Genomic DNA, 24,145 nt, shown 5'->3' with positions numbered 1-24,145 from the left:
ATTCAGATTCAAACAAAACCAGAGTTAAAAACCTGTTCCTTATAACGCTAAGCTTGAAATTACTGATAAGTGGCATCTGGTTTGTTAATTCCTTCAAGAAAGGAACTTCACCGCCCTTACTCAGTCAGATCTTTATCTGTTTTCAGACCTGGCATGTGCCTCCTCAGTTCAGCAGCAACTCGTTATGGGCAATAAATTCTGGTGTTGCCGGTGATCTTTATAACCTGTGAATGAATACATTGAAAATTGAGGTGAGTTCCTAAGTGCATTAAATCGGCTCCTTCTCAGCTGGCTTCATCACACCTCCCATATTGAGAACATCTTCAAAAGGTGGCACCTCAAGAAGCCAGCACCCATCATTCAGGACTCTCTCCATCTGGGACTTAAACTCTTCTCATTACTGCCACGAGGGAAGAGGCGCAGGAGACTGAGGACACGCTCGCAATGTTGTAGGAACACCTTCTTCCCTTCTACCATCAGATTTCTAAACAGACCACAAACCAATGAACACGACCTCACGAGGTGGGGAAGAGGGGTGTGAGGGGATGGGGGAGTGAGGGGGGAGGGTGCAGAGGGAGTGAGGAGGGGAGGGGGAATGGGGCAAGGAGGGGATGCAGGGAGAACGAGGCAGGGGTGAGGAGGGACCAAGACGGGGAAAGGGGTGTGAAGCAGTGGGAGAGGGGTAAGAGGGGTGCGCGGGGTGCAGGGGAGCAAGGCAGGGGGAGAGGGGTGTGGGGGAGAGGGATGCGGGTGGGGAGAAGGGTGTGGGGAGAGTGAGGTGGGGGAGATAGGGGTGTGTAGGGATGAGGTGGGGGAGCGAGGTGGGTGGGAGTGGGTGCAGGGGAAGGAGGGGGGTGCAAAGGGAGTTAGGGAGAGGGGAGGAGTGAAAAGAATGTGGGGAGGTTGAGGACTGAGGAAGGGAGGATGAGATTGTTAGAGAGGGAGGGGGGTTAGGGAAATGAAGGGGGGAAGGGAGAGATAGAAAGGATGGGAAGGGAAGAGGAGAGGAGCATGTATTAAGCAATGTGTTTACTTAGAATGTAATGATTTTTAAGGGTTTCTGCCAAAGTAACCACTAATAGGAAAATATTGAATATCATCCACACAGGTCTTACAATTCTGTAACTTTAATGTGTGTTTTAGATCATTCAGTGAGAGAGAGCTTTCTTTGTGGACTTGTTCCTGTTGCTAGGCATAACAGATCTAACAATTGAATTAAAATGCAGAAAGCTACATTGAGGAAAATAGAAGAGGGGTGGTGATGAGTTCCTTTGAAAATGCACTGCAATGAGGCAGGTGGCTCTGCATTGATGCTGGATCATTGGCAGCCTACAATACAGAGGTGGGAATGAGTTCAAGCCTATTGATTTAAAGCTGTGACATGCAAACAGGGCACCTAGCCCCTGTACGAATATTAAAATGAACACAATGAACCAGAAGATTGGACTTCAAGCAAAGTCCTAATGGAAGGAGAAATTACTTAAGTGGAGAGCCACACAAGTGCAGTTTTTATAACAATACAATGTATGAGCAATGTTAGGAATATAGAATGAATATTATATATACCCCCAGCCATCTAAAAGAGTGAAATGAAAATTAAAGTATTAATATCCTCAGCATTGATGTGAATATTGATGCAGCTGCAAATGGTTCCAACATAGAAAGAGAAACAATCAAATGTTCTGAAAGAAACACTTTAAAATGAAAAACTTCTTAGGACTTTTCAGGAACAACAGTAGGAGAAAGGATTTGTGGTCCTACATAATAAGCTAAAGTCAAGATACAACGGTATCTATATTAACAGAAGGATGTATGGGGTGTCCCTGGTACACTGCTACAACAGGGGGGCTAAACCAGGTGAGGGTAGCTGGCAGATCTCATTCTCCGGTGATACAGGGACATACCTGTCCTAGCATGCAAAGTCAGCTCCAGTGGACTGGGCGGATGAGATCAACGTGAGATCCAACGTTCAGGAAAGAAGTTCTACAATGCTTTATGGAGAGCAAAGGGCACGATCGAGTTTTAAAAAAAGACTGCAAAAAGAGGAATTCAGGGTTCATAAAGAGTGAGTTCTGGGTGATAATAATCATTTAAAAAATCAGAAATGGTTGGCTAAATTGACGAGTTTCATTACACAATGGGTAATTGGCTCATGTATATTGAACTATTGGAACAGTATTTTGAAGCAAATGAAATAACCAATGAGAGGCAAGTGCCAATTTTGCTGAGTACATTGGGTTTAAAGGCATACAGTTTGCTTCAAAGTTTGACTGCTCCAACAAAACAATCAGAAATGAGCTTTGCTACGGTTGTAAAAGTAATGCATGAGCACTCAGAACCCAAGCTATTGTAGATTGCAGAATGCTTTAGGTTTCATAAGAGGAATCTAAAAGAAAGGGAGTCCATTTCAATGTACATGGCTGAACTGAAGAAGTTGTCTGAGTAATGTCAGTTTAGCAATAGTACGCTGAGATCATTTAGTTTGTGGAATCTTACAAGAAAGCATTCAAAAATGGCTCCTAACTGAAGCACAGCTTTCATTCAAACCAGCAGAAGCAATTGCTGTTTCAATAGAAACCACAGACAGAGACGCAATTGAGTTACAATCAGGAATGAAGGTGAATGTGAATAAAATTGCATTGTCTAAACAGAAATCAGCCTGGCCCAACAAATTGTATAACCAATGTAGCAGGTGTCTCACATTCACTAAATAAATGCAGATTTAAAGGTGAAATTTGCAGAAAATGCAACAAAGTAGGTCATATACAAATAGTATGTCAGGCAGAGAAAAATAAATGGTCTGCACATAGAGGAAGTTCTAGTTTCAAAAAGAGCACTAAAGTGCATGCTGTTGATGAAAAATCTGATACTGAAGAGAGTGACACAGGGTTGTGTAGCCTTAAGATTTACAGTGTGAAAATTAACAATAGATAAGCAATAGTGCTTACACCAGAAATTAATGGAAAATTAATTCAAATGGAATTGGACATGGGTTTGGCTGTTTCAGTCATTCCACAAAATAAGTTTGAAAGACAATTCAAAGATATCAAATTGAAGCTTGCAGCTATCCAACTAAGAATTTAAACTGGAGAATAGATAACTCCTGCAGAAATGACATCTGTAACTATGAAAAACAACAATCAAAAAGCCACATTTGAGTTTTTATGTGGTAAAAGTAGAAGGACCAGTATTGTGGGTGTGCAATTGTCTGAGCCAACTACAACTTGATTGGAAATCCATCCACCAGTTACACGCCACATCCTCTGCAAGAAAGGTACAGGATGATGCTAGAACTGTCTCCACATCAAACACCATAAACCGTCGCCCAGCAGTTGATAAACAAGTGTTGGTGCCAACCTCTGTGCCTGTGGTTGGAAAGCATATTGGAACAAGAAAGGGCCATGCTGCTCAGAGGAATTGTGAAAGTGACGTAAGATGCGGTCCAACTACAACAGTTCTTTCAGGCAACCTACCTGAGCAAGTGTCTGAAACGTTAATCAGGCAGTTACTTACTGTATAAATTATACTGTTACTTACTATATAAATTAGCTACATAATTTTATTAAACTTTCTTGTTCATCTAAATAATTAATTACAGGCTATATGTAAAAATATGTTAATTGAATATGTTATTATTTGATACATGCGCACCTTGCTTAAGTAAAGTTGAATTTACACCTGCATTTTATGGATTCCCATGTTTTTTTTTGATTTAGTTTAATATTTAGGAGTTCTCAAACATAGCAGTTCTATAGAGGACACAAAGTACACTGCAGATGCTGTGGTCAAATTTCCACCATTCAGGGCTCCAAACAGTCCTTCCAGGTGAGGCAACACTTCACTTGTGAGTCTGTTGGGGTCATCTATTGCATCCGGTGCTCCCGGTGCGGCCTCCTCTACATCGGTGAGACCCGACGCAGATTGGGGGACCGCTTCGTCGAGTACCTCCGCTCCGTCTGCCACAACAGACAGGATCTCCCGGTTGCCACCCATTTCAACTCTCCTTCACATTCCCATTCGGATATGTCCATACATGGCCTCCTCTACTGCCATGATGAGGCCAAACTTCGGTTGGAGGAACAACATCTCATATACCGTCTGGGTAGTCTCCAGTCCCTTGGTATGAACATCGAATTCTCCAACTTCCAGTAATTCCCTCCCTCTCCCTTCCCCCATCCCACCTTCACTCTGTCTCCTCTTCTAGCTGCCTATCACCTTTCATGACTCTGCCTTCTTCTACTACCCATAGTGCTTTTCCCTTAGATTCCTTCTTCACCTCTCCTGCCTATCCCCTCCCTGCTTCCCCTCCCCCACCCCTTGATCTTTCCTCTGATTGGTTTTCCACCCCCCCACCTTCTTTATAGGGTCCCTGACCGCTCCTTCTTCAGTCCTGATGAAGGGCCTCGATCCGAAACGTTGACTGCTTCTTTCAACGGATGCTGCCCAACCTGCTGAGTTCATCCAGTTTTTTTGTACGTCTCAGTTCTATAGAGGTTTTGGTGGTGTTCTAGTTCTGTATTTCATTTAAATATATAAACTGTTACTCAGTTAAATGGTAGTTTGCATTATTTAAAAAATATATCTTTTAACTATTTGCATGAAGCTTCAACTAATTCGGGTAGTTACTTAAGTGGGTGAAGATGTTATCTCGTTGTGTCCCAATTAAATGGAATCCACTGTATTGAGAGCAAATTTAGATAAATTTTGCAAGGGTTTCAGCACAATCAGGAAGATATTCAAATTTCAACAGCCATAGAGGAGGAGAATCTCCAGGTACACGAGGAAGTGTTCTAGAGGTGGCACTGGCACAATATCAAGCTTAACCAAAGTTAAGTATACCTTCATCTAGAAAGCTAAGACTTATTTTGGTCTGTGAACAGTTGAAAATGTGCTGCAGCCAGCAAAAGACAAAATTGAGGCCATCCTGAAAACCAGGGCACTTGGAAGTGTTACTAAGCTCAGGTTATTTTTAGGTCTCATTCAACATTGTGCCAAGATTCCTACCCAATCTTGGCATAATAATCACATGATATTATCAACCATTAAAGAAAGACAATAAATGGCACTGGAATACAGGTGATAGTGGAAGACAAAACTCGGCAGTGGATATGACACCACCTAGTTTGCAGTACATTAAAAAAAATGAGGTTAGAACATTGTATATAGTGCTACATGTAGTTAACATGGACGGCATATTGCATTTACATCTGACACAAAAAAAAGAGAAAGCAAATACTGCACCCCTCGCGCTGGGGCTATACGGCGTTGAGGCACGTCCCCTGGGTGCTGGATGGGGGATCCCTCGTGTGAGGGGTGCACCAGATAATATGGAAGAAGGTGCTGCGAACCAACATAGCCTAGGAGAAGGAACTCCGATTCCAAACCCCGGTAGATAGGACTCGTTAGCCTTGGATGGCAGCCTATCTAGGAGAGGGTAAACTCTGATTTCAAACCCGGGCAGGTGGAGCTCATTAGCATGGAAATACCATCGCCTAGGGGAAGGTGACCCCGACAGAAAACCCCTGGTCCTCCAGGTTGGGGGTTGTGCAATGGGCTAACAACCCGTTCACGTAAAACAAGCAATTGTTACAGAAACCGTCAACAGATTGTCAACCACTAACCCAGATCTCGGGAAAAGCAGGGCCCCATTCAGGAGGCTGATGACGCGCTGCAACCAAACCCGTCAGGAAGCTGCAGGGCTGACAACCCTCCTTCACCCGAAGAAAACCATAATGGAGGTTCCAAAGCTGCTCTCACAGAAGAAATCTATCCTAATCGGAGATCACTTTGGGAGACAGGTAGGTGCGCACAGGCAGTGAAGGAAATGAACTGATACCACCTCACACTCCTGGGCATGTGCAAAGCAAGGTGGAATACTTTTGGTGAGACCAAACTGCGGACGGGAGAAACTCTGCTCTATTACGGCAAAGAAAAAGAGGAAGACCCGCATGAGGCTGGTGTGGCCCTGATGTTGTCCAAAGAAGCAGCCAGAAGTTTGATAGAATGGGAACCAGTGCCCGACCGTATCATCACAGCCAGGTTTGAGTCCAGATTCCAGAAGGTATCCATTATCCTGTGCTATACCCCAACTAACAATGCAGAGGAAGAAGAAAAAAATCTCTTCTACACCCAGCTTCAAGCAGTAGTTGGAAAGGTACCTAAGCAAGATATGTTGATCATCGTGGGAGATCTGAATGCCAAAGTAGGCAGCGATAACACTGGCAGGGAGAGAGTGATGGGCCAGAATGGTTTGGGGAATATGAATGAAAATGGAGAACTCCTTACCGACTTCTGTGCCTTCAATGAACTGACCATTGGAGGTACCCTCTTTCCCCACCGTCACTGCCACAAGATAACCTGGGTCTCGCCTGACCATCAAACAGAGAACCAGACTGATCACGTCATAGTCCGCCAGCGCTGGAGAAGTTCATTGCAAGATGTGAGAGCCAAAAGAGGAGCAGATATTGGATCTGACCACCATTTGGTTGTTGCAAAGCTGAAGATGAAGCTGTCAGCCAAGGAGAAGCAACAGAACACATGAATAAAGTTTGATGTTAGAAAACTACAGACGGAAGAGAACAAGAAAGATTTCCACATCACCTTGCAAAATTGCTTTGGGGCTCTTCAAATAGAGGAACAAGATGAGAGAACAGTGGAACATGCCTGGATTACCTTCAAGCAGGCCACTGTAGGAGCCTGCGAAGAAATACTGGGAAGACCACCAGTCAACAGTAAACCTTGGATCAGGGACGAGACATGGCAGAAGGTGGAGGAGAGGAAAAAGCACAAACAGGAGTTAAATCAGGCCAGAACCCGGCAACAGAAACAAATCGCTGCCAACAGGTACAGTGTGATGGCCAAGGAGGTGAAGAAACAACTCAGAAAGGACAAGAGGTCATACTTCAATGAAATAGCAGAGCAAGCAGAAACAGTGGCCAGTAAAGGGGACCTCAAGGCACTCTACATGACAACTAAACTTTTGAGAGGGAAGAAAAGCAATTTCAACAGAACTGTTAGAAGACAAGACAGGCCATCTGCTCACTTCGGTTGAAGATCAACTGGCGAGATGGAAGGAACACTTCCAGGAAGTATTGAATAGACCACTACCTGACCTGGAGCCTGGAGACCCACTCAACATCAATATAGGTGAAATCACCAAGCAAGAAATTTGAAACGCCCTGAAAAGCCTGAAGAACGGCAAGGCTGCCGGAGAAGACACCATTCCTGCAGAAGCATTGAAAGAGGGTGGAGAGGTTATGGTGGACCATTTGCATTTACTGCTGAATTTGATATGGAGAACAGGAGAGATCCCATCAGATTGGAAGAAGGGCCTCCTTGTGAAGCTGCCAAAATCTGGAGATCTTTCACTGTGTGGCAAGTGGAGGGGGATCACCTTGTTGTCCATTCCTAGCAAAGTTTTCACCAGGGTCATCTTGGAGCGGATGAAAGACGCCATTGACCAGAGACTTAGAGATGAGCAGGCAGGGTTCAGGAAAGAGAGATCATGCATTGTCCAGATAGCTACACTTAGAGTCATTGTGGAGCAGACAATAGAATGGCAAACTCCACTATATGTGTGTTTTATTGATTTTGAGAAGGCATTTGACAGCCTGGACAGAAAGTCAATGTGGAGCATCTTACGACACTATGGTGTACCGGAAGAGATGGTGAATATCATCAAGCAGCTTTATGATGGCTTCTCATGCAGGGTCATCCAAGATGGGAGACTGTCCGAAGAGTTCTCGGTCACTACTGGAGTCAGACAGGGATGCCTGCTGTCACCTCTACTTTTTCTTGTGGTACTCGACTGGGCTACAGGAACAACCTATGCTGGCTCAGAGAGAGGAATCCAGTGGATGTTAACAGGGAAATTGGAAGACCTGGCATTTGCAGATGATCTCGCTCTTCTCTCACACCGGCTTCAAGATATGCAGAAGAAAGTAATTTCTTGGGAGAGACCTCACAGCGAGTAGGCCTTAAGATCAGTCAGGAGAAGACCAAAGTTCTACGCATTAATAACAAACAAGAGGAGCCATTACAGATTGAAGGACAAATAGTTGAAGATGTAGACAAATTTACCTACCTCGGAAGCAAAATCAGTAAATCAGGAGGTACAGATGAAGACATCAGAGCAAGGATCGGAAAAGCCCAACATGCCTTCACAACCCTGTGACCTGTTTGGAGATCTACGGCCATCTCTGTCAAAACTAAGCTCAGTATATTCGGCTCCAATGTGAAAGCCATCCTGCTATATGGATCTGAAACATGGAGAATCACTAACACCAGCTGCAACAGGATCCAGACCTTTCTCAACAAATGCCTCCGGCAGATCCTCCGCCTCAAGTGGTACGACAGAGTGTCAAACCTAGACCTATGGAAGAGAGCAAACCAAGAGCCCATTGTATTCCAGATAAGGAGGAGGAAGTGGAGATGGGTCAGCCACACCTTGAGGAAGAGCCAGTCGAATGTCACTCGACAATCACTCGAATGGAATCCACAATGGAAGAGAAGAAGAGGTCGCCCAAAGCAAGCCTGGAGGCGTAGGCTTTTGGATGAACTGAAAGCCGCCGGCCAAACTTGGGAGACTGCAAAAACATCTGCTAGAGATCGCAGGAAGTGGAGGACTTTTGTTGAGGCCCTATGCTCCATAAGGAGCGAAAAGGATTAAAGAAATACTGCACCAATTGAGAAGGAGGTAATGCTGATTATATCTAGTGACCCGGTTTCGCTCTTTCTTCCTGGGTAGAGCATTCACATTATTACTGACCACAATGCTCTGCTACTCAGTCTGTGTCCAATATCTACTATCCTCACAACAGCTGCAGAGGTGGATGACACTGTGTCAATATGACTGTGACACAGAATACAATGCTATGGTAGATCCAATCACAAACAAGCTAGGTGTCCTATTTAAACTATCCTATGAAGAGGCCACAACAAGAATAGGAGAACAGGATTTTTTATAAATGTCAGATGTTCCAATTACAGCAATGGCTATTTAGGATGCAGGTGTCCAAATATTCAATAGATAGGTAGATTCAGACTTGGGTCTTGCTGAAGATATGAAACCAATTCATTGCTGATAGTGTGATCTATCTAACAACAAAATAGTTGATGAGAGCCATAATGAGGTAATATTGCTGAATCCAGAACTGCATGATACTTAGATAATATCTGGGAATTTACAAGCTCAAAGCAAGTGAATGGGAAAAGATCACTGAGAGTGCATAAATTGCTTGTTAAACCACTACCATTTGTAAATTTCATTAACTTGATCTTTTTTTAGATAAAAAAGGAAAGCAATATCGTAATGTAGTAATTTGGTTGTGAACATTTGTTGTTGCTTTACGGCTGCGACGTCATTAGAAATTGTGTCAGGTGACAAAGGGGATACTAGGCTGCACTGACAGTTCAAGTTTAATTGTCATTCAGCCATACATGAATACAACTAAACAAAACAGCATTATTCTGGGCCCAAGGTGCAAGATGCAGTACCAAAGTCACACACTGCAGAAGGCACATATAGTGTAGTACCTATTGTATAAAAGAGCAAACATATATATATCAACTAAATACAGTCACACACACAAAAAAATATAGTCCATGCCCCTGAGTCCATGAATGTTGCAGCAGTCTGCAGTCAAACACAATATGGCTTGACTTGCCAAATGACCATGGGGGTGGGAGCAGCACCAACTCCAGCTTGGGCACTGCGGCACTCTTAAAGCGCACCAACTCCAGCGCCTCTCTTCTAGAGCCCTTGAATAGGGAGGGCACAACTTTTTCCTGACATTGATTTTACTTCTCTGCACAGTCCCAACCGAACATTGATGAATATTAGGAATCCACAGAGAATCTACATGCAATTTTCTTTTCTAAGTGTGTGCAGAGGTTGGTCAACTGGAATAGTTACGATTAATCTACATTTTTGTTACTGATAACGCAGGTTATGAACGTAAGGTCGGAAGTGGAAAGAGTGAGCAATTTCAAGTTCCTGAGTGTCAATATCTTCGAGGATCTATCCTGGACCCAACATATCGATGCAGCTACAAAGAAGGCAGGGCAGCAGCTATATTTCATTAGGAATTTGAGGAGATTTGGTAAGTCACCAAAGACACTTGCTAATTTCTACAGATGTACTAAGGAGAGCATTCTAACTGGCTGTATCACCATCTGGAATGGGGATGGGGATTGGCAGCTACAACACTGGATCAAAATAAGCTGCAGAGAGTTGTAAACTTAGTCAGGTGCATCATGGGCACCAGCTACCGAAGAATTCAGGACATCTACAAGGAGTGATGACTCAAAAAGTCCATCATTAAGGACTCCCATCACCTTGTTCTCCTTGTTCACCTTGTTCAACATGCCTTGTTCTGGTTGCTACCATCAGGAAGAAGGTACAGAAGCCTGAAGGCACTCACTCAACAATTCAGGAACAGCTTCTTCCCAACTGCCATTCAATTTCTGAGTGAACATTGAATGCATGAACACTACCCCAGTACATTTTACTTCAATTTTTGCACTACTTATTTAATTATCAAGTGATATTAAACCTGATTCTGATTCTGAAAGGTAGGTAAATGGAGCACAGGTATAGATCAGCCATTATATGACTAAATATTGGAACAGGGTCCAGGTGCTGAAGACTCTGCTCTGATTACTCTGCTTCTACAGTTGCTAAGCACAGTTCAGAAGTTCATAGGAAGAGCAGTAACCAGGTTGGAGAACAGAGTTTTCGGTGAATCAAATGTGGACATACACAGTCAGGACAAAATAAAAGGGTAAAACAAATTAATATTTAGAACTTGTACAAAACCTTTGTGAACTGCATACCATTGCATTTCTATTTCTGAAAAACAAGGTCGACTGACAAAGGTTAGAGGTGAAACTGGAACAGACAAGACTTGACCTATCACGAACATTGAATAGACATTGACTCCTTTCTTTGCAGGTTTGACTGATGGAGACCTTTAAATTTGTGAATTAACTGCAAAGGATAATGTAGGGATGATATTTTCATTTGAGGCGGAAAATGAATTCAATATACAAACTCAGGATTATTTTGCCATAGAATATGGTAAGAACGTAGAACTGACTACTCACAGGGAACAGTTGATTCTGAAGGAAGCTGGATATGTTTACGTAAAAGAATGATAGTTTATGCTGATAAATGTGGAGGAAGAAGCTTGGAGTGGTCTCTTGAGGAGTGTAGCAACAGTATAGACCAGTAACAGCACCTAGCCTGCTTTTAGTATAGTAACTTTTATGTATTTAAATTTTGGGAATATTTTAACGATGCTCAAACTATTAAGAAGGTACTTTATTTTCTTCAACAGCAAGTTCACTTCTCATTTATCTAAGACCTCTCATGGCTTAGACACATGAGCTGGGCATATGGCTGTGCACTGCTTTACCTAAACCCTAGTCTTTTGAGAATAATTTTATTTTTCACACATGAAATCTCTGAATCATGTGTATGCTTCCTTGCAAATCTGAATGGTGAATAGGGAGACACCTGTGACATCTAGTCCGTGTGCTCAAATTATCTTTAACTCATTTGTGATCACAGAGACTACGGTACTTGTTACTCTCCCAAGTCAACAACATGCATTTTGTTCTTGTTGTTTTAACATAATTGTTGATAGTTGTTCTCCTCAGCAGTCTGCCTGTGGTAAACTACATATACCTGTCTGGACACACCCCTGCTGACTGTTCCTGTGGCTCCTCCCACAGACCCCTGTATAAAGGCGATTGAGGCCTAGGCTGGCCTCTCAGTCTCCAGGATGTAGTATGGTGGTCAACCACTGCTTGTTCCTTCTTCCAGTCAATAAAAGCCGATATCTCGCCTTCACGTCTCAGAGAGAGTTATTGATGGTGCATCACTGCCCACTGCTGCGAGGTGTTTGATCTATGTGCTATTGAATGTAGAAAACTGGTAATTTATTCCTGAAGATTCTCCCTTCCTCAAAAGTTTGGAAAAAATGGGATTTAGTTCTTAAACAGAAAGTGTTGTTGAAGTAATTGAATCAAGTTATGTTGGGATGAAATTTAGTTTCACTCCATCCATTAACCAACAAAGAGTGCTCAAATCTGCATCAAGAATGCTATTTCAGAAGTTGGGAGTAACCCTATCCAAAGTACATCAAGACAGAAATTTACCTTAGCCCACAAATTCTAAACACAGAATATAATAGCAATTAAATTGCATTACAGAGGCAGATTTTAACCGGCAGATGGCACAAACAGATACAACCAAGGACGACTTTGTAAACTAATGTTCAAACTTAAAACAATTGCCCAGATTTGTTTCAGTTATAGTATCAAATGTAAAGATAAATACCAATAAAATGAAATAAAAATGGAAGTGCTTAAATGTAGTGGCATAAATTTTGTCTTTGATTCTGAACAGCGGCTGTTGGATCAGCCACAAGTACTTGACTCCAGCCATTCAGTCATTCACTATCAGAAGTGCTGTACAACAGCAATTAATGCCATGAACAAAGCCGAACTTATACCCCTGCTGAATCCAAAAACCGAGTCATGGGTAAGACTTCAACAGGAGTTTTTTTTAAAAAGATTAGCATGCACATTGAGGAAAGGTCTTCCTTTGAAACTCACCTCATTGACATTCTGAGAAGGTTTTTATGTGGATCCACTTTTTCCCATTATTCAGCTAAAATATAGCTTGGTGACTGTTAAGCTAATGCTCTGCATACTGATCTGTCAGTTATGCTTCAATCATGGTGGCATGGGAATAACAATTCTGCAAGCACCTTCTTCCCTTTCAGCTCAATGAAACCAGCTCAACTTTTGACGCCCCAAAGCTGGAGCTGTAGCCAAACATCTTGCTTGGTCAAGGCAGGTCTGCGTTTTGCTGAGATCTTCCATAACTGCAGACTAAATTATTTTTTATTGCTAGTATGATGACATGTATACTGGTGCATCGTGAATGAAAGTTATTCTATTTGGTAATAGGTTTGAAAGCCCAAGCCGCGTGTAAGAATCTCAAAATTATGATTGAATATACCTTCCAATTGCAAGTTTATAGCTGCCGCTGCAAAACAACAAATTTCATGTCATATATGACAGTGATAATACTGATTCTGAAAGGCAGACTCTCCTCTGCCAGTCTAAACTTTGATAAAATATTGTTTGCATTATGCCTCTACAAGACTTGGATCTTGATACAGAAGACCAGTCACAAAAATCAACCTATCTGAATGCCGGCCAGTGCGTAATTTCTCTTTTAACGTTGGTAAATTAGTATTTTAGAGAAGGCAATGATTAAGGCAGGATTTCCAATGGCCAATGGTTTCTGAAATACTGTAACTAAAAAATGTATATACAACCTTGAACAGAGAATCTTTGGTTGTGTTAAATAAAGGCCCTTTTCTTACGAACTTTCCAAACATTACAACACCTACTTCAGCTGTCAGTCTGGTGAAAATCTCTGATGTACCAACATCATGACTCTAATGCCATGTGCAAATGAATAGATTCTTTTTTTCTTGCAATTCTGTAACAGCCTTGCCGATTACTCTGTACTAAGGTACCCGCTTGTGGTGACATTGAGGCTGACCTTGGAGTCACCTCCCCCGCTGCCGCACTCTCCTTTGTCGTACCACCATTTGTTTTTCAATTTGTCCAAGAGGCCTTGTTCATTCAGTTTTAATACTGCGAGGTTAACAGCATTTCTTGAAACAATAAAACATATTTGTAAGAAAATGAACAATTGTAAAAAGTGTACGTGAAAGGAGCACAATAGGACAAATTGGCTATTTTCACGGAATGGCGAAACGCTTGCACATCAAAGAAAGTGTTAATATTGGAAGGTGGCATGAAGGATCACATTGTTCAAAACTGAAGTGTGCGGGATGGGGATTTGCCTTTAAGAAAAGAATTAACATGTCATGCAGTCACACATTCTTCACATAGGACAGCTTTAAGTTTATCAGATTAGTTAAAAATTTAGAAATTTTAAAATTAAAACAGGTACGGACAGTCAAAAACAGACAGCACACTAACAAAATAAAATGGATGCATTAAATAATTTAACTATATTACCAGCCTTACTTAATCCAGGTTTTAAATAATGTAGAGATTAAGTTACCTTACTTTCTCGATAATTTAAACAAAATAAAAACAGGAAACATCAGGGTGGGTGGAATACTATAACAACATAGAATATTGTTACACTATTCCACCCACCTTAATGATGCTCCTTTAGGGGTTGCCACTCCATAGCCTTTCGAGTCAAGGTTCCCTCCTACTTTCATGGTGTCACATGGCTTTCTCTGCTCAATGTATTCGTTCATCGTTGATTCTAGTAAGAAGGCAAACTTTCCCTTTGATTTCCGAACTTTAGCAACTCCATCAGCTGTTGTTTTGGTGAACACAGATGGTTCGGCAGACTTCATGTAGGACCACATTTTTTCATAGACAGCTATTTTTGAACGCTGGGGGAAGAAAGGAAATACACAATGCAAGATCAAACTTCAGTTAAGTACTTCTTCATTTTAATCTTAAAGTTAGAGACTGATCTTGAATTTGTAGTTACATTAAAGTAGCTGGCTTTTCAAAAGATTTACACAAAAATATAGAATAATAGCAGAAGCTGAAAAGATGATAAAGGTATTCTCCAAATTCAAGGGAACAAAAACTTTTTGATAGATGTATGCAGACTATACACCTATGAAGCAGAGTAAGGCTACATCAGCTAAGTACAGGAGCAGGTGATTCAGCCTCTTGAAGTAGGTATGTCATTCAGCTAGATTATTGGTGATCCAAATGGAGAGGTCAGCTGGAGATTATATTATGCTAAATTACATCCTGGCTGGTAGCACTCCATAAAAAGTAATGAAGAAACTCACCAAGGCGGTTTTGCAGGGTATTTACTTCTTAATGCCATAGTCTAATATGGAATAACCAATGCCCAAGAAAGGAAAAACTATAGAAAGTGATGGACATAGCCCAGTTTAACACAGGCATAGCCCTCCCCACCATTGAGTATACTTACATGGAGCATTGCCACAAGCATCCATCGTTAAATACCTCCACCATCCAGCCCATGCCCTCTTCTCACTCCTACCATTATATAGGAGGTATAGTAGCCTGAGGTCCCAACCCACTGAGACATGGAAATACTTATTACTCTACAACCATCTTATTCCTGGATAGGCATGGATAACTTTACTCTCCACAACTCTGAGCTGATTCTACTAACTACAAACTAACTTTCAAGGACTCTTTACAACTCAAGTTGTCAGTATTATTTGTTATTGTGTTGGCGCGTGGCCAAGTGGTTAAGGCGTTCGTCTAGTTATCTGAAGGTCACTAGTTCGAGCCTTGGCTGAGGCTGCGTGTGCGTCCTTGAGCAAGGCACTTAACCACAAGTTGCTCTGCGATGACACCGGTGCCAAGCTGTATGGGTACTAATGCCCTTCCCTTGGACAACATTGGTGGCGTGGAGAGGGGAGACTTGCAGCTTGGGCAACTGCCGGTCTTCCATAAAAAAAAAACCTTGCCCAGGCTTGCGCCCTGGAAACTTTCCAAGATGCAAATCCATGATCTATTGAGACTAACGGAGGCCTACGTTATTTGTTATTGCACAATTTGCCTTCTTTTGCATGTTAGTTATTAGTCTTTGTTTATGCATAGTTTTTTGTACATTCTATTATATTTCTTTTTCCTGTAAAACCCTATGAGAAAATGAATATCAAGGTAGTATATGGTAACACTTTTATAATAAATTTACTTTGAACGGAACATCTCAGACCTAGTGAGCCCAACCATCTCGGACAAGAGCAGCAGGCACAGACTGCCATACCTGCAGGTTTCCCTCAAATTACACAGTATTCCAACTGGAAATGTCAATCTTTCATCATTCCTGAGTGCAAACTTTGGGAGAGTATCTCCATCAGAAGATTACTCCATCACATTCTCAAGGACAACTCTTGCCAATAATGCCCATGTCCCAAAAACACAATATCCATTTTTGTAAAAAGGGTTGAAGTACGAGGCCGCGGGCATTGCTGTGGAGATCCTTACCCCAAAGTATGTAAATTATTTTAATATTTAATTACACTTTAAAATTGAAACAGTTCATTTAAAAATATTTGTACTTTCAACACATATCTTTTTGAGCTGGGAGACTGTGGAAACTTGATTTAAATAGAATGTAATTTATGCTTTAGAGTTTAAACAGTGATCTTTTGCATTGGTTTTGACTGACAATGGGTGAGTTATGACCGTGTGGAAACTTCACACAAAAGGTACACAAACAAGATTAATTAATACAGGTGATAAAAAGATCCAGGTGTGTGAACTGCCTGAAAAAACCCAATGTAAATTATCAGGAAACAACCATTTCCAAAAAGAGAATGACTACACAGGAAATGACCTCATCTGAGTCCTTCAGCATTGCCAGCAACGACTGACAAGAAGTACAACTGCACCAGGTGCTTCAACACAGTGGTTGCAAAACAGTTCAGAGGCTGAGAATCTGGCAGTGTGTGACTCGCCTCCAGAGATCCAAAGCCTTTCCACCTTATACAGTACGTGGGTCAGGGGAGAACTAAGGTGGAATATGCTCAGACTACCTGGAAGGGTGGAGCTCTAACAATACTTGATGCCATCCAAAACAAAGTGACCTACTTGATGGGCACCTATCCATCGAATATTTATTCTATTCATCACCATTTACACAGTCGCTGTGGTGAAAAAAAATGAACTACAGCATCCCCACATGACGATCTTAATCAACAAAAAGACCAAGTGCTTCAGCTACATGAGAACACCACCATTCCAACACTGTCACTGGGTCTAAATCCTGCCTAATGCATTGTGTCATACTATGTTAATAGTGAAAGGATGCTGAACTCTTCCAAGAGAAGTGCCCGGCAGGACTCTGCTAATTTTATTTTCAATCCACTAACACTCTGAAGGCTTTCCTAAAGGCTTGCAGTACCAGTTGCAAATCACTGGAACACATAGATCATTCTGCATCTCAGAGCTTCACAGTGTCCCAACATTTAGATAATAAGTTTATTTATATTTTCCTTTCCAAAGTGGGCATGTTCACACTTTCTCAGTTGCAAAACTATATTTAAACTATATTTGCTTGTAGCCTCTGTATGTTTTATCTAACCTCTTGTATCTTGGACTCATCATTGAATTCAGAGATGTCCTGTGGGGTGATGAGCCAAAGAGCTGCAAACCCTTCCCACCCGGTCCCAGGACTGTTCAAATTTCAAAGTTAATTTATGATCAAAGTACAGCACATACAACCCTGAGATTCATTTTCTTGTGGGCATATTCAACAAATCCAATAATCATAATAGATTCAATGAAAGACCGCACTAACGGGGGGACAACCAATGTGCAAAAGACGACATATTGTGCAAACACAAAAAGCAATAATAATTCCAAGAACATGAGGCAAAGAGTCTTTGAAAGTGAATCCATAAATTGTGGGAAGGTATCAATGATGGGACAAGGAAAGTTATTCCCTCTGGTTCAAGAGCCTGAGGGTTGAGGGGTAATAACTGTTCCTGAACCTGCTGATGAGAGTCCTATGGCTCCTGAAGCACCTTCCCAATGCAGCAGTGAGAAAGGAAGATGACCTGGGTGGTGGTGAGTCCCTGATGACGAATGCTGCTCTACAGTGCTCTGTGCAGATATGCTCAATAATGAGGAGGACTTTACCCGAGATATAATGTGGCATATCCACCATATTTTGTAGGAGTTTCACTTTAAGGGCATTGGCGCTTCCATACCAGGCAGTGATGCAGCCACTACACATCTACAGAAGTTTGTCAAATATTAGATGTCATGCTGATTCTTCACAAATTTCTAAGGAACTAGAGGTAATGCTGTACTTTCTTCGTAATTGCACTTATGTACTGGGCCTAGAACAGGTCCTCTGACATGATAGCACAGAAGAATTTAAAAGTTGCTGACCCTCTCCACCCCGATCCCTGATGAGGACCTCAGGTTTCCTCCTCCTGATGTCAATAAGCAGCACCTTGGTCTTGCTGAGATTGAGTAGGAGGTAGTTGTTGTGGCACCTCTCAGCCAGATTTTCAATATCCCTCCTATATGCTGACTCACTACCACCTTTGACTCAGCCTGTGACAGCAGTGTTTTTAGAAAACTTACATATGGCATTGGAACTGTGTTTAGTCACACAGTCATAAGTGAAAAGCAAGTAGAGCAGGGGACTAAGCACATGGCATCGTGATCCTGTGCTGATGGAGACTGTAGATGAGATAGTGTTGCCAATCCGAACTGACTGGGGTCTCCACCTGAGGAAATTAAGGATTCAATTGTACAAGAGGCATTGATGCCAAGGTCTTGAGCCTATTCATTAGTTTTGAGGGGATGGTAGTGTTGAATGCTGAGCTTTAGTCGATAAAGTGCATCCTGATGTATGCATCTTTGCTGGCCAGTGGTTTCAGGGTTGACTGAAGAGCCAACGAAATGGTATTTGTTGTGGACTTGTGCTGGTAGGCAAACTGGAGTGGGTCCAAGTCACTTCACCAGCAGGATTTGATATGTTTCATCACCAACCTCTCAAAACACTTCTTCACTGTGGATGTAAGTGATACTGGACGAGAGCCACATTTTTCTTAGGCGCCAGTATTATTGAAGCCTCCTTGGAACAGATGGGTACCTCAGAGTGCCGAAGTGAGAGGTTAAAGATCTCAGTGAACATGCCAGCAAGTAGATCAGCACATCTTTATTACCTGGCTGGGTACCCTATCTGGACTGGATGCTTTCTGTGGCTTTACCCTGCTGAAGGATGCTCTCACATTGACCTCAGAGAGGGTACACCTGTGATTGGGGGCTGTGGAAACTTGTGATTGTTCCTCCATATTTTGACCGTCAAAACAAGCTTAGAAAACATTGAGCACATCTGGAAGTGAAGCCTTGTTGTCACCAATGTCATTTGATTTCACTTTATAAGAGGTGATAGCATTAATCCCTGCCAGGCTGTTGAGCATCCTTCATTGATTCAAATTTAGTCTGAAATAGTCACTTTGCCTGTGAATGGCTTTCCGGAGATCATATGTGGCCCTCTTGTAACTTTCTTGGTCACTAGACTTGAAAGCCTCTGGTCTGTCTCTCAGTGGACTGTGGATCTCATCCAGGGCTTCTGGTTAAAGAAAACTGAATGATTTTGTGGTGACACACTCGTCTACGATTGTTTTTATTAAGTCAGTGACAACCATGGTATACAGATGAGTCTTTGAATGCAGCCCAGTCCACTAATGTGAAGCAATGCCATAGACACTCCTCTGCCTACCATGATCATCTCTTTGTTGTCCTAATCTCTGGACCCTTGCTCTTTATCATCTGTCTGTCTGCAGGTAGGAGGACAGCCAAGTGATCAGATTTCCCAAAATACGGTCTCGGCATGGAACAGCAGGCATTTCTTATCTTAGTATAGCAGTGGTCTAGTGTGTTGGGACCTCTGGTTATATGCTAATGGTAATTGGGCAGGGATTTCTTCAAACAAGCCTGATTGAAATCCCTGACTATAACATGAAACGCATTGGGTGGACTGTATCTTGAGCTGCCAAACTGCATGACAACAACCCACTGAGCTTTTTACAGTAAAGCCAGGAGCTTTCAGTAAAACTTGGAAAGGAATAACCTTTAATACTGCTGAGTCTCAAAGTGCTCAAAATATAAGGCTGCTCAAAATGAAAATTATTCTTGCTGAATCACATTTTAGAAAACTGCACCTGTAGTAAAATGGAATAGTTTGGCTATTTGATTCATTTTTGAACAAGTCTATTGATGAATGGGGAAGACATTTTGCCGACGCATTGGAAGAAGAAAAAGTTTGAGCGGATTACGATCAAAATAATATGCCTAATTTATATTTTTCCCTCGAAGGAAATTGGAAAAGAAAGAATGGGATCACCTGATTTTGGTGAAGGGAAATCTGAACAAGAAACAGGAAATGTGAATGGTACAGCTTAAGTCATTATGATTTTTAAAAATCTCAATTGGAGATTGACTTAAATTTATTTTGTATGTATGTAAATAAAATGTGGATTTCCTATTTGACTGTATGTCTGACATGATCTTTAATAGATTGCTTGTATGTGTGCATATTTTAGGCTTTTCACAATTTGATTATATGGTCCCTGATGTTAAGTCATCCCAATTCATCAGCTCATTGAGCTGTGGTTTCATTTGGCTTCTTCTTGATCCATTATCATCAAACTTTGCAGACAATAACAAAAGGAATTTTTCCAAAACTGGAATATTATGCACACAGTGCACCGAAATTACCATAATCCAGCCCGTCAGCATTTTATTATGTTTGTTTAATTAGGCATTCTTCTCTTCCAGCTGTTTTTTCCCCGATAGATATAGCAATGTTCTAAATTTGTTATTTTTAAAATAATCAATGTTGGTTCCAAGTGCAAGTGGTCTTCATTACAATAAAGCTAACGACCAATAAATCTGCAACTGACAGATGCTTATGTTAATAGGGTAATGTCCTATTAGCATTTACATAATACATGATCAATGATAAGTTTGCTGATGAGAGATCCTCTGCACAGGCAGCTCAGAAGCAAGAGATCAATATTGAAATACTGTGCTCCCAGATGATTTTATTGTAGCTGTTGCAAAGAGGGAACACTATTCCACAAAATCACAGGGTACCTCAGGACGATTGTTATAACCACTTGAAGAAGATGTTTTCTTTCATTGAAAAAGTGCTCAATGGTAGTTTCAAATTAAAAAGCAGCTCACAGTGTGTAAGATTTTTTTTTGCTTAATTTTCTATTATTAAAGTACCCACACATTAGAAAAAAATGCTAAATACCTCAGAGATGTGACTAATGGTCACAGTACCTTGAAGCAGACACAGAGATTTTTATGCTAAATACCTCAGAGATGTGACTAATGGTCACAGTAGCAGACACAGATTTTATGTATCTTGTACAGTGACTTAGAAATCCAATTATATATATCAAAAAAAAATCAACTGAGTGGCCGTACATGGAATTTTGAAATAAATCAGCTAAGAGCTGGATTCTCAAACAAGATTAAGTCTGCAGGTACTGGAAATCTGAGCAACACACACAAAATGCTGGAGGAACTCAGAAGGCCAGGCAGCATCTATAGGAAAACATACAGTCGACGTTTCGGGCCTTAACCCTTCGGCAGGACTGGAGAAAAAAAGCTGAGGAGTAGATTTCAAAGGTGGGCGGAGGGGAGAGAGAAATGCCAGGCGATAGATGAAACTTGGAGGGGGATGGAGGGAACAGCTGGAATCTGTCTGTAGGAAATAAAAAACTGAACTTCTGATAGATAAGGCTTAAAACACAGCATTAAAAAACAAATTCAAAAATGCAATACTGCAATAATAAGTGGAACTTCGAGTTTCTATAAGATAGATGTAAGAATGGAATTATTGGATTGGCAATAGAATAGAAAATTGGGTGGGATACATTTCCCCCTTTGCTGAAGCTGAAGGTTGTATCTATCTGCTACAAGCTAGCAATTTTATCCTCTGAACCTGATTAAGCTCTCAATATTCACCTCCCCCAACAAAGAAATTAGCATCAAAATCTGGTGATACGCCAGTCAGGTATTAGGCCTTAAAGACCATATATACAATATAGCAGCAGAATTAGACCAATTGATCCATTGAGTCTGCTCCACTATTCCATTGTGGCTGATTTATTATCCCTCTCAACCCTGTTCTCCTGCCTTCTCTCCATAACCTTTGAGGCCCTGATTAAACAAGAACATGTCAACCTCTACCTTAAACATTGACTTGGCCTGCACAGCCATCTGTGGCAATGAATTCAAGATTCACCACAATCTGGCTAAAGAAATGTTTCCTCATCTCTGTTCTAAATGGACATCCCTCAATTCTGAGGCTCTGCCCTCTAGTCCTAGATTCCCTTACTATAGGAAATACATTCTCCACATCCACTAGGCCTTTCAATATTCGATAAGTTTCACTGAGACTCCCCCACTCCCATTCTTCTAAACTCCAGTGAGTACAGGCCCAGAGGCATCAAATGCTCTCATGTTAACCTTTTCATGCTTGGGATCATTCTTGTGAATTTCCTCTGGACCCTCTCCAATGCCAACACATCTTTTCTTAAAACAGTTTAAAACTGTTCACAATATTCCAAGCGCAGTTTGGCTGATGCCTTATAAAGCCTCAGCATTACATCTTTGCCTTTATATTCTAGTACTTCTGAAATGAATGCTGCTGTTGCATTTGCTTTCCTCACCACTGACTCAACCTGAAATTAACCTTTGGGGAACCCTGCACAAGGACTCTTAAATCCTTTTGCAGCACTGATCTTTGAAATTTTCACCTCATTTAGAAAATAGCCCATGCCTTTATTCCTTCTACTAAAGTGTATAACCATATGCTTCCCTACACTATATTCCATCTGCCATTTCTTTGCCTTTTCCCGCAATCAGTTTAAGTCCTCCTGCAGTCGCCCTGCTTCCTCAACACTACCTGCTCCTCTACCTATCTTCGTATTGTCCGCAAAACCTGGTCACAAATCCACAATTCCTTCAAACAAATCATGAAAAAAAGCAGACCCAACACTGACCACTGCAGCACACCACTAGTTACCTGCAACAAACCAGAAAAGACCCTTTTGTTCCCACTTTTTGCCTTCTGCCAGTCAGTAAAACATCTATCCATGTTATTCCTGTAATCCTATGGGCTCTTAACTTGTTAACTTGTGTCACTTTGCCAAAGGCTTTCTGAAAATCCAAGTACACAACATCTACTGACTCTCTTTGGTCCATTCTGCCTTTTACTTCCTTAAAAAATTCCAACTGATTTGTCAGGCAAGATTTCCCCTTTAGAAAACCATGGCTGATTTTATCACGTGCCTCCAAGTACCTTGAAACCTCATCAATGATAGACTCCAACATCTTTCCAAACACTGGTCAGGCTAAATGGCCTATAATTTCCCTTCTTCTGCCTCCCTTCTTTCTTGAAGAGTGGAGTGACTATTTTACTTTTCCAGTTCTCCAGAACCATTCCAGAATCTAGTGTTTCTTTAAAGGTCATTACTAATGCCCCCACATTCTCTTCAGCCACCTCTTTCAGAACCCAGGGTGTAGTCCAGGATATTCATCGACCTTCAGACTTTACAGAATCCCAAGCACCTTCTCCTTCGTAATAGCAATGACATTCACTTCTGCCCCAACACTCTTGCATTTCTGCATTCTGCTAGTGTCTTCCAAAGTGAAGGCTGATACAAAATATTTATTTAGTTTGTTGTCCCCATTGCCACCTCTCTAGCATCATTTTCCAGTGGTCTAATATCCCCTCTTGTTTCTCTGTTACTCTTGATATATCTGAAAAAAAAAACTTCTGTATCTTCTTTTATATTATTGGCCAATGTTCCTTTATGTTTCATCTTTACTCTCTTTATTGATTTTTTTAAACTTGCTTTCTGTTTGTATTTTAAAAGCTTCCCAATCCTTTACCTTCCCATGAATTTTTGCTACATAACATGGCCTCTCTTTTGCTTTTTTATGCTTTCTTTGACTTTGCTTGTCAGCCATGGTTGCGCCTCATCCTCCCTTTGGAATACTTCTTCACATTTGGGAAGTATCTTTCCTGCAGCTTCTGAATTTCCCCCAGAAATACCACCCATTGTTGTTCTTTTGTCATCTATGCTAGTGCCCCCTTCTAATCAAATTTGGCCAGCTCCGTTCATGCCTCTGTAATTCCCTTTGCTCCACTGTAACACTGATACATTCAATTCAATTTTAGCTTTGCCTTCTCAAACTGCAAGGTGAATTCTATCAAATCATGATCACACTCCAAAGGGTTCCTTTACCTTAAACTCCCTGATCAAATCTGTGTCATTACATACCACCCAATCCAGAATTGTCATGCTCCTACTGGGCTCAACCAGAAGCTACTCTAACAAGCCATCTCATAGGTATTTTACAAATTCTCCCCCTTGGGATTCAACACCAAGTTGATTTTCCCAATCTACCTGCATATTGAAATCCCCATTATTGTAATATTACTCTTTTTACATGCTTTTCCTGTCACCCATTGTAATTTGTAGCTCACACACTGACTACCTTTCAGAGGGTTGAATTTAACTCCCATCAGTTTTTGTACCCT

At 41.4% G+C, this 24,145-nt stretch overlaps 1 protein-coding gene across 4 annotated transcripts in view; it reads right to left on the bottom strand.

Annotated features, from left to right (window-relative positions):
* The window catches only part of LOC140734275 (glutamate receptor 3-like), a 358,588-nt gene that overhangs the window by 5,233 nt on the left and 329,210 nt on the right, over positions 1-24,145 (bottom strand). For 3 of the 4 annotated variants that reach the window (XR_012100505.1, XM_073058015.1, XM_073058016.1), the window contains exons 13-14: positions 14,209-14,456; positions 13,580-13,694 (exon numbers count right to left, since the gene is read on the bottom strand). Coding sequence is in view for 3 of the 4 variants with exons in the window: in XM_073058015.1 (XP_072914116.1) it covers positions 13,580-13,694; positions 14,209-14,456 (363 nt within the window). In the remaining variant the exon portion in view is untranslated. The remainder of the gene's footprint in view (positions 1-13,579; positions 13,695-14,208; positions 14,457-24,145) is intronic. The other variant, XM_073058017.1, reaches the window with a different exon arrangement.

The sequence above is a fragment of the Hemitrygon akajei genome, chromosome 10, assembly GCF_048418815.1.
Source record: "Hemitrygon akajei chromosome 10, sHemAka1.3, whole genome shotgun sequence".
Lineage (NCBI taxonomy): Eukaryota > Metazoa > Chordata > Chondrichthyes > Myliobatiformes > Dasyatidae > Hemitrygon > Hemitrygon akajei.
The sequence above is the reverse complement of the archived record's forward strand: the minus strand, read 5'-3'. Positions and strand labels throughout refer to the sequence as shown.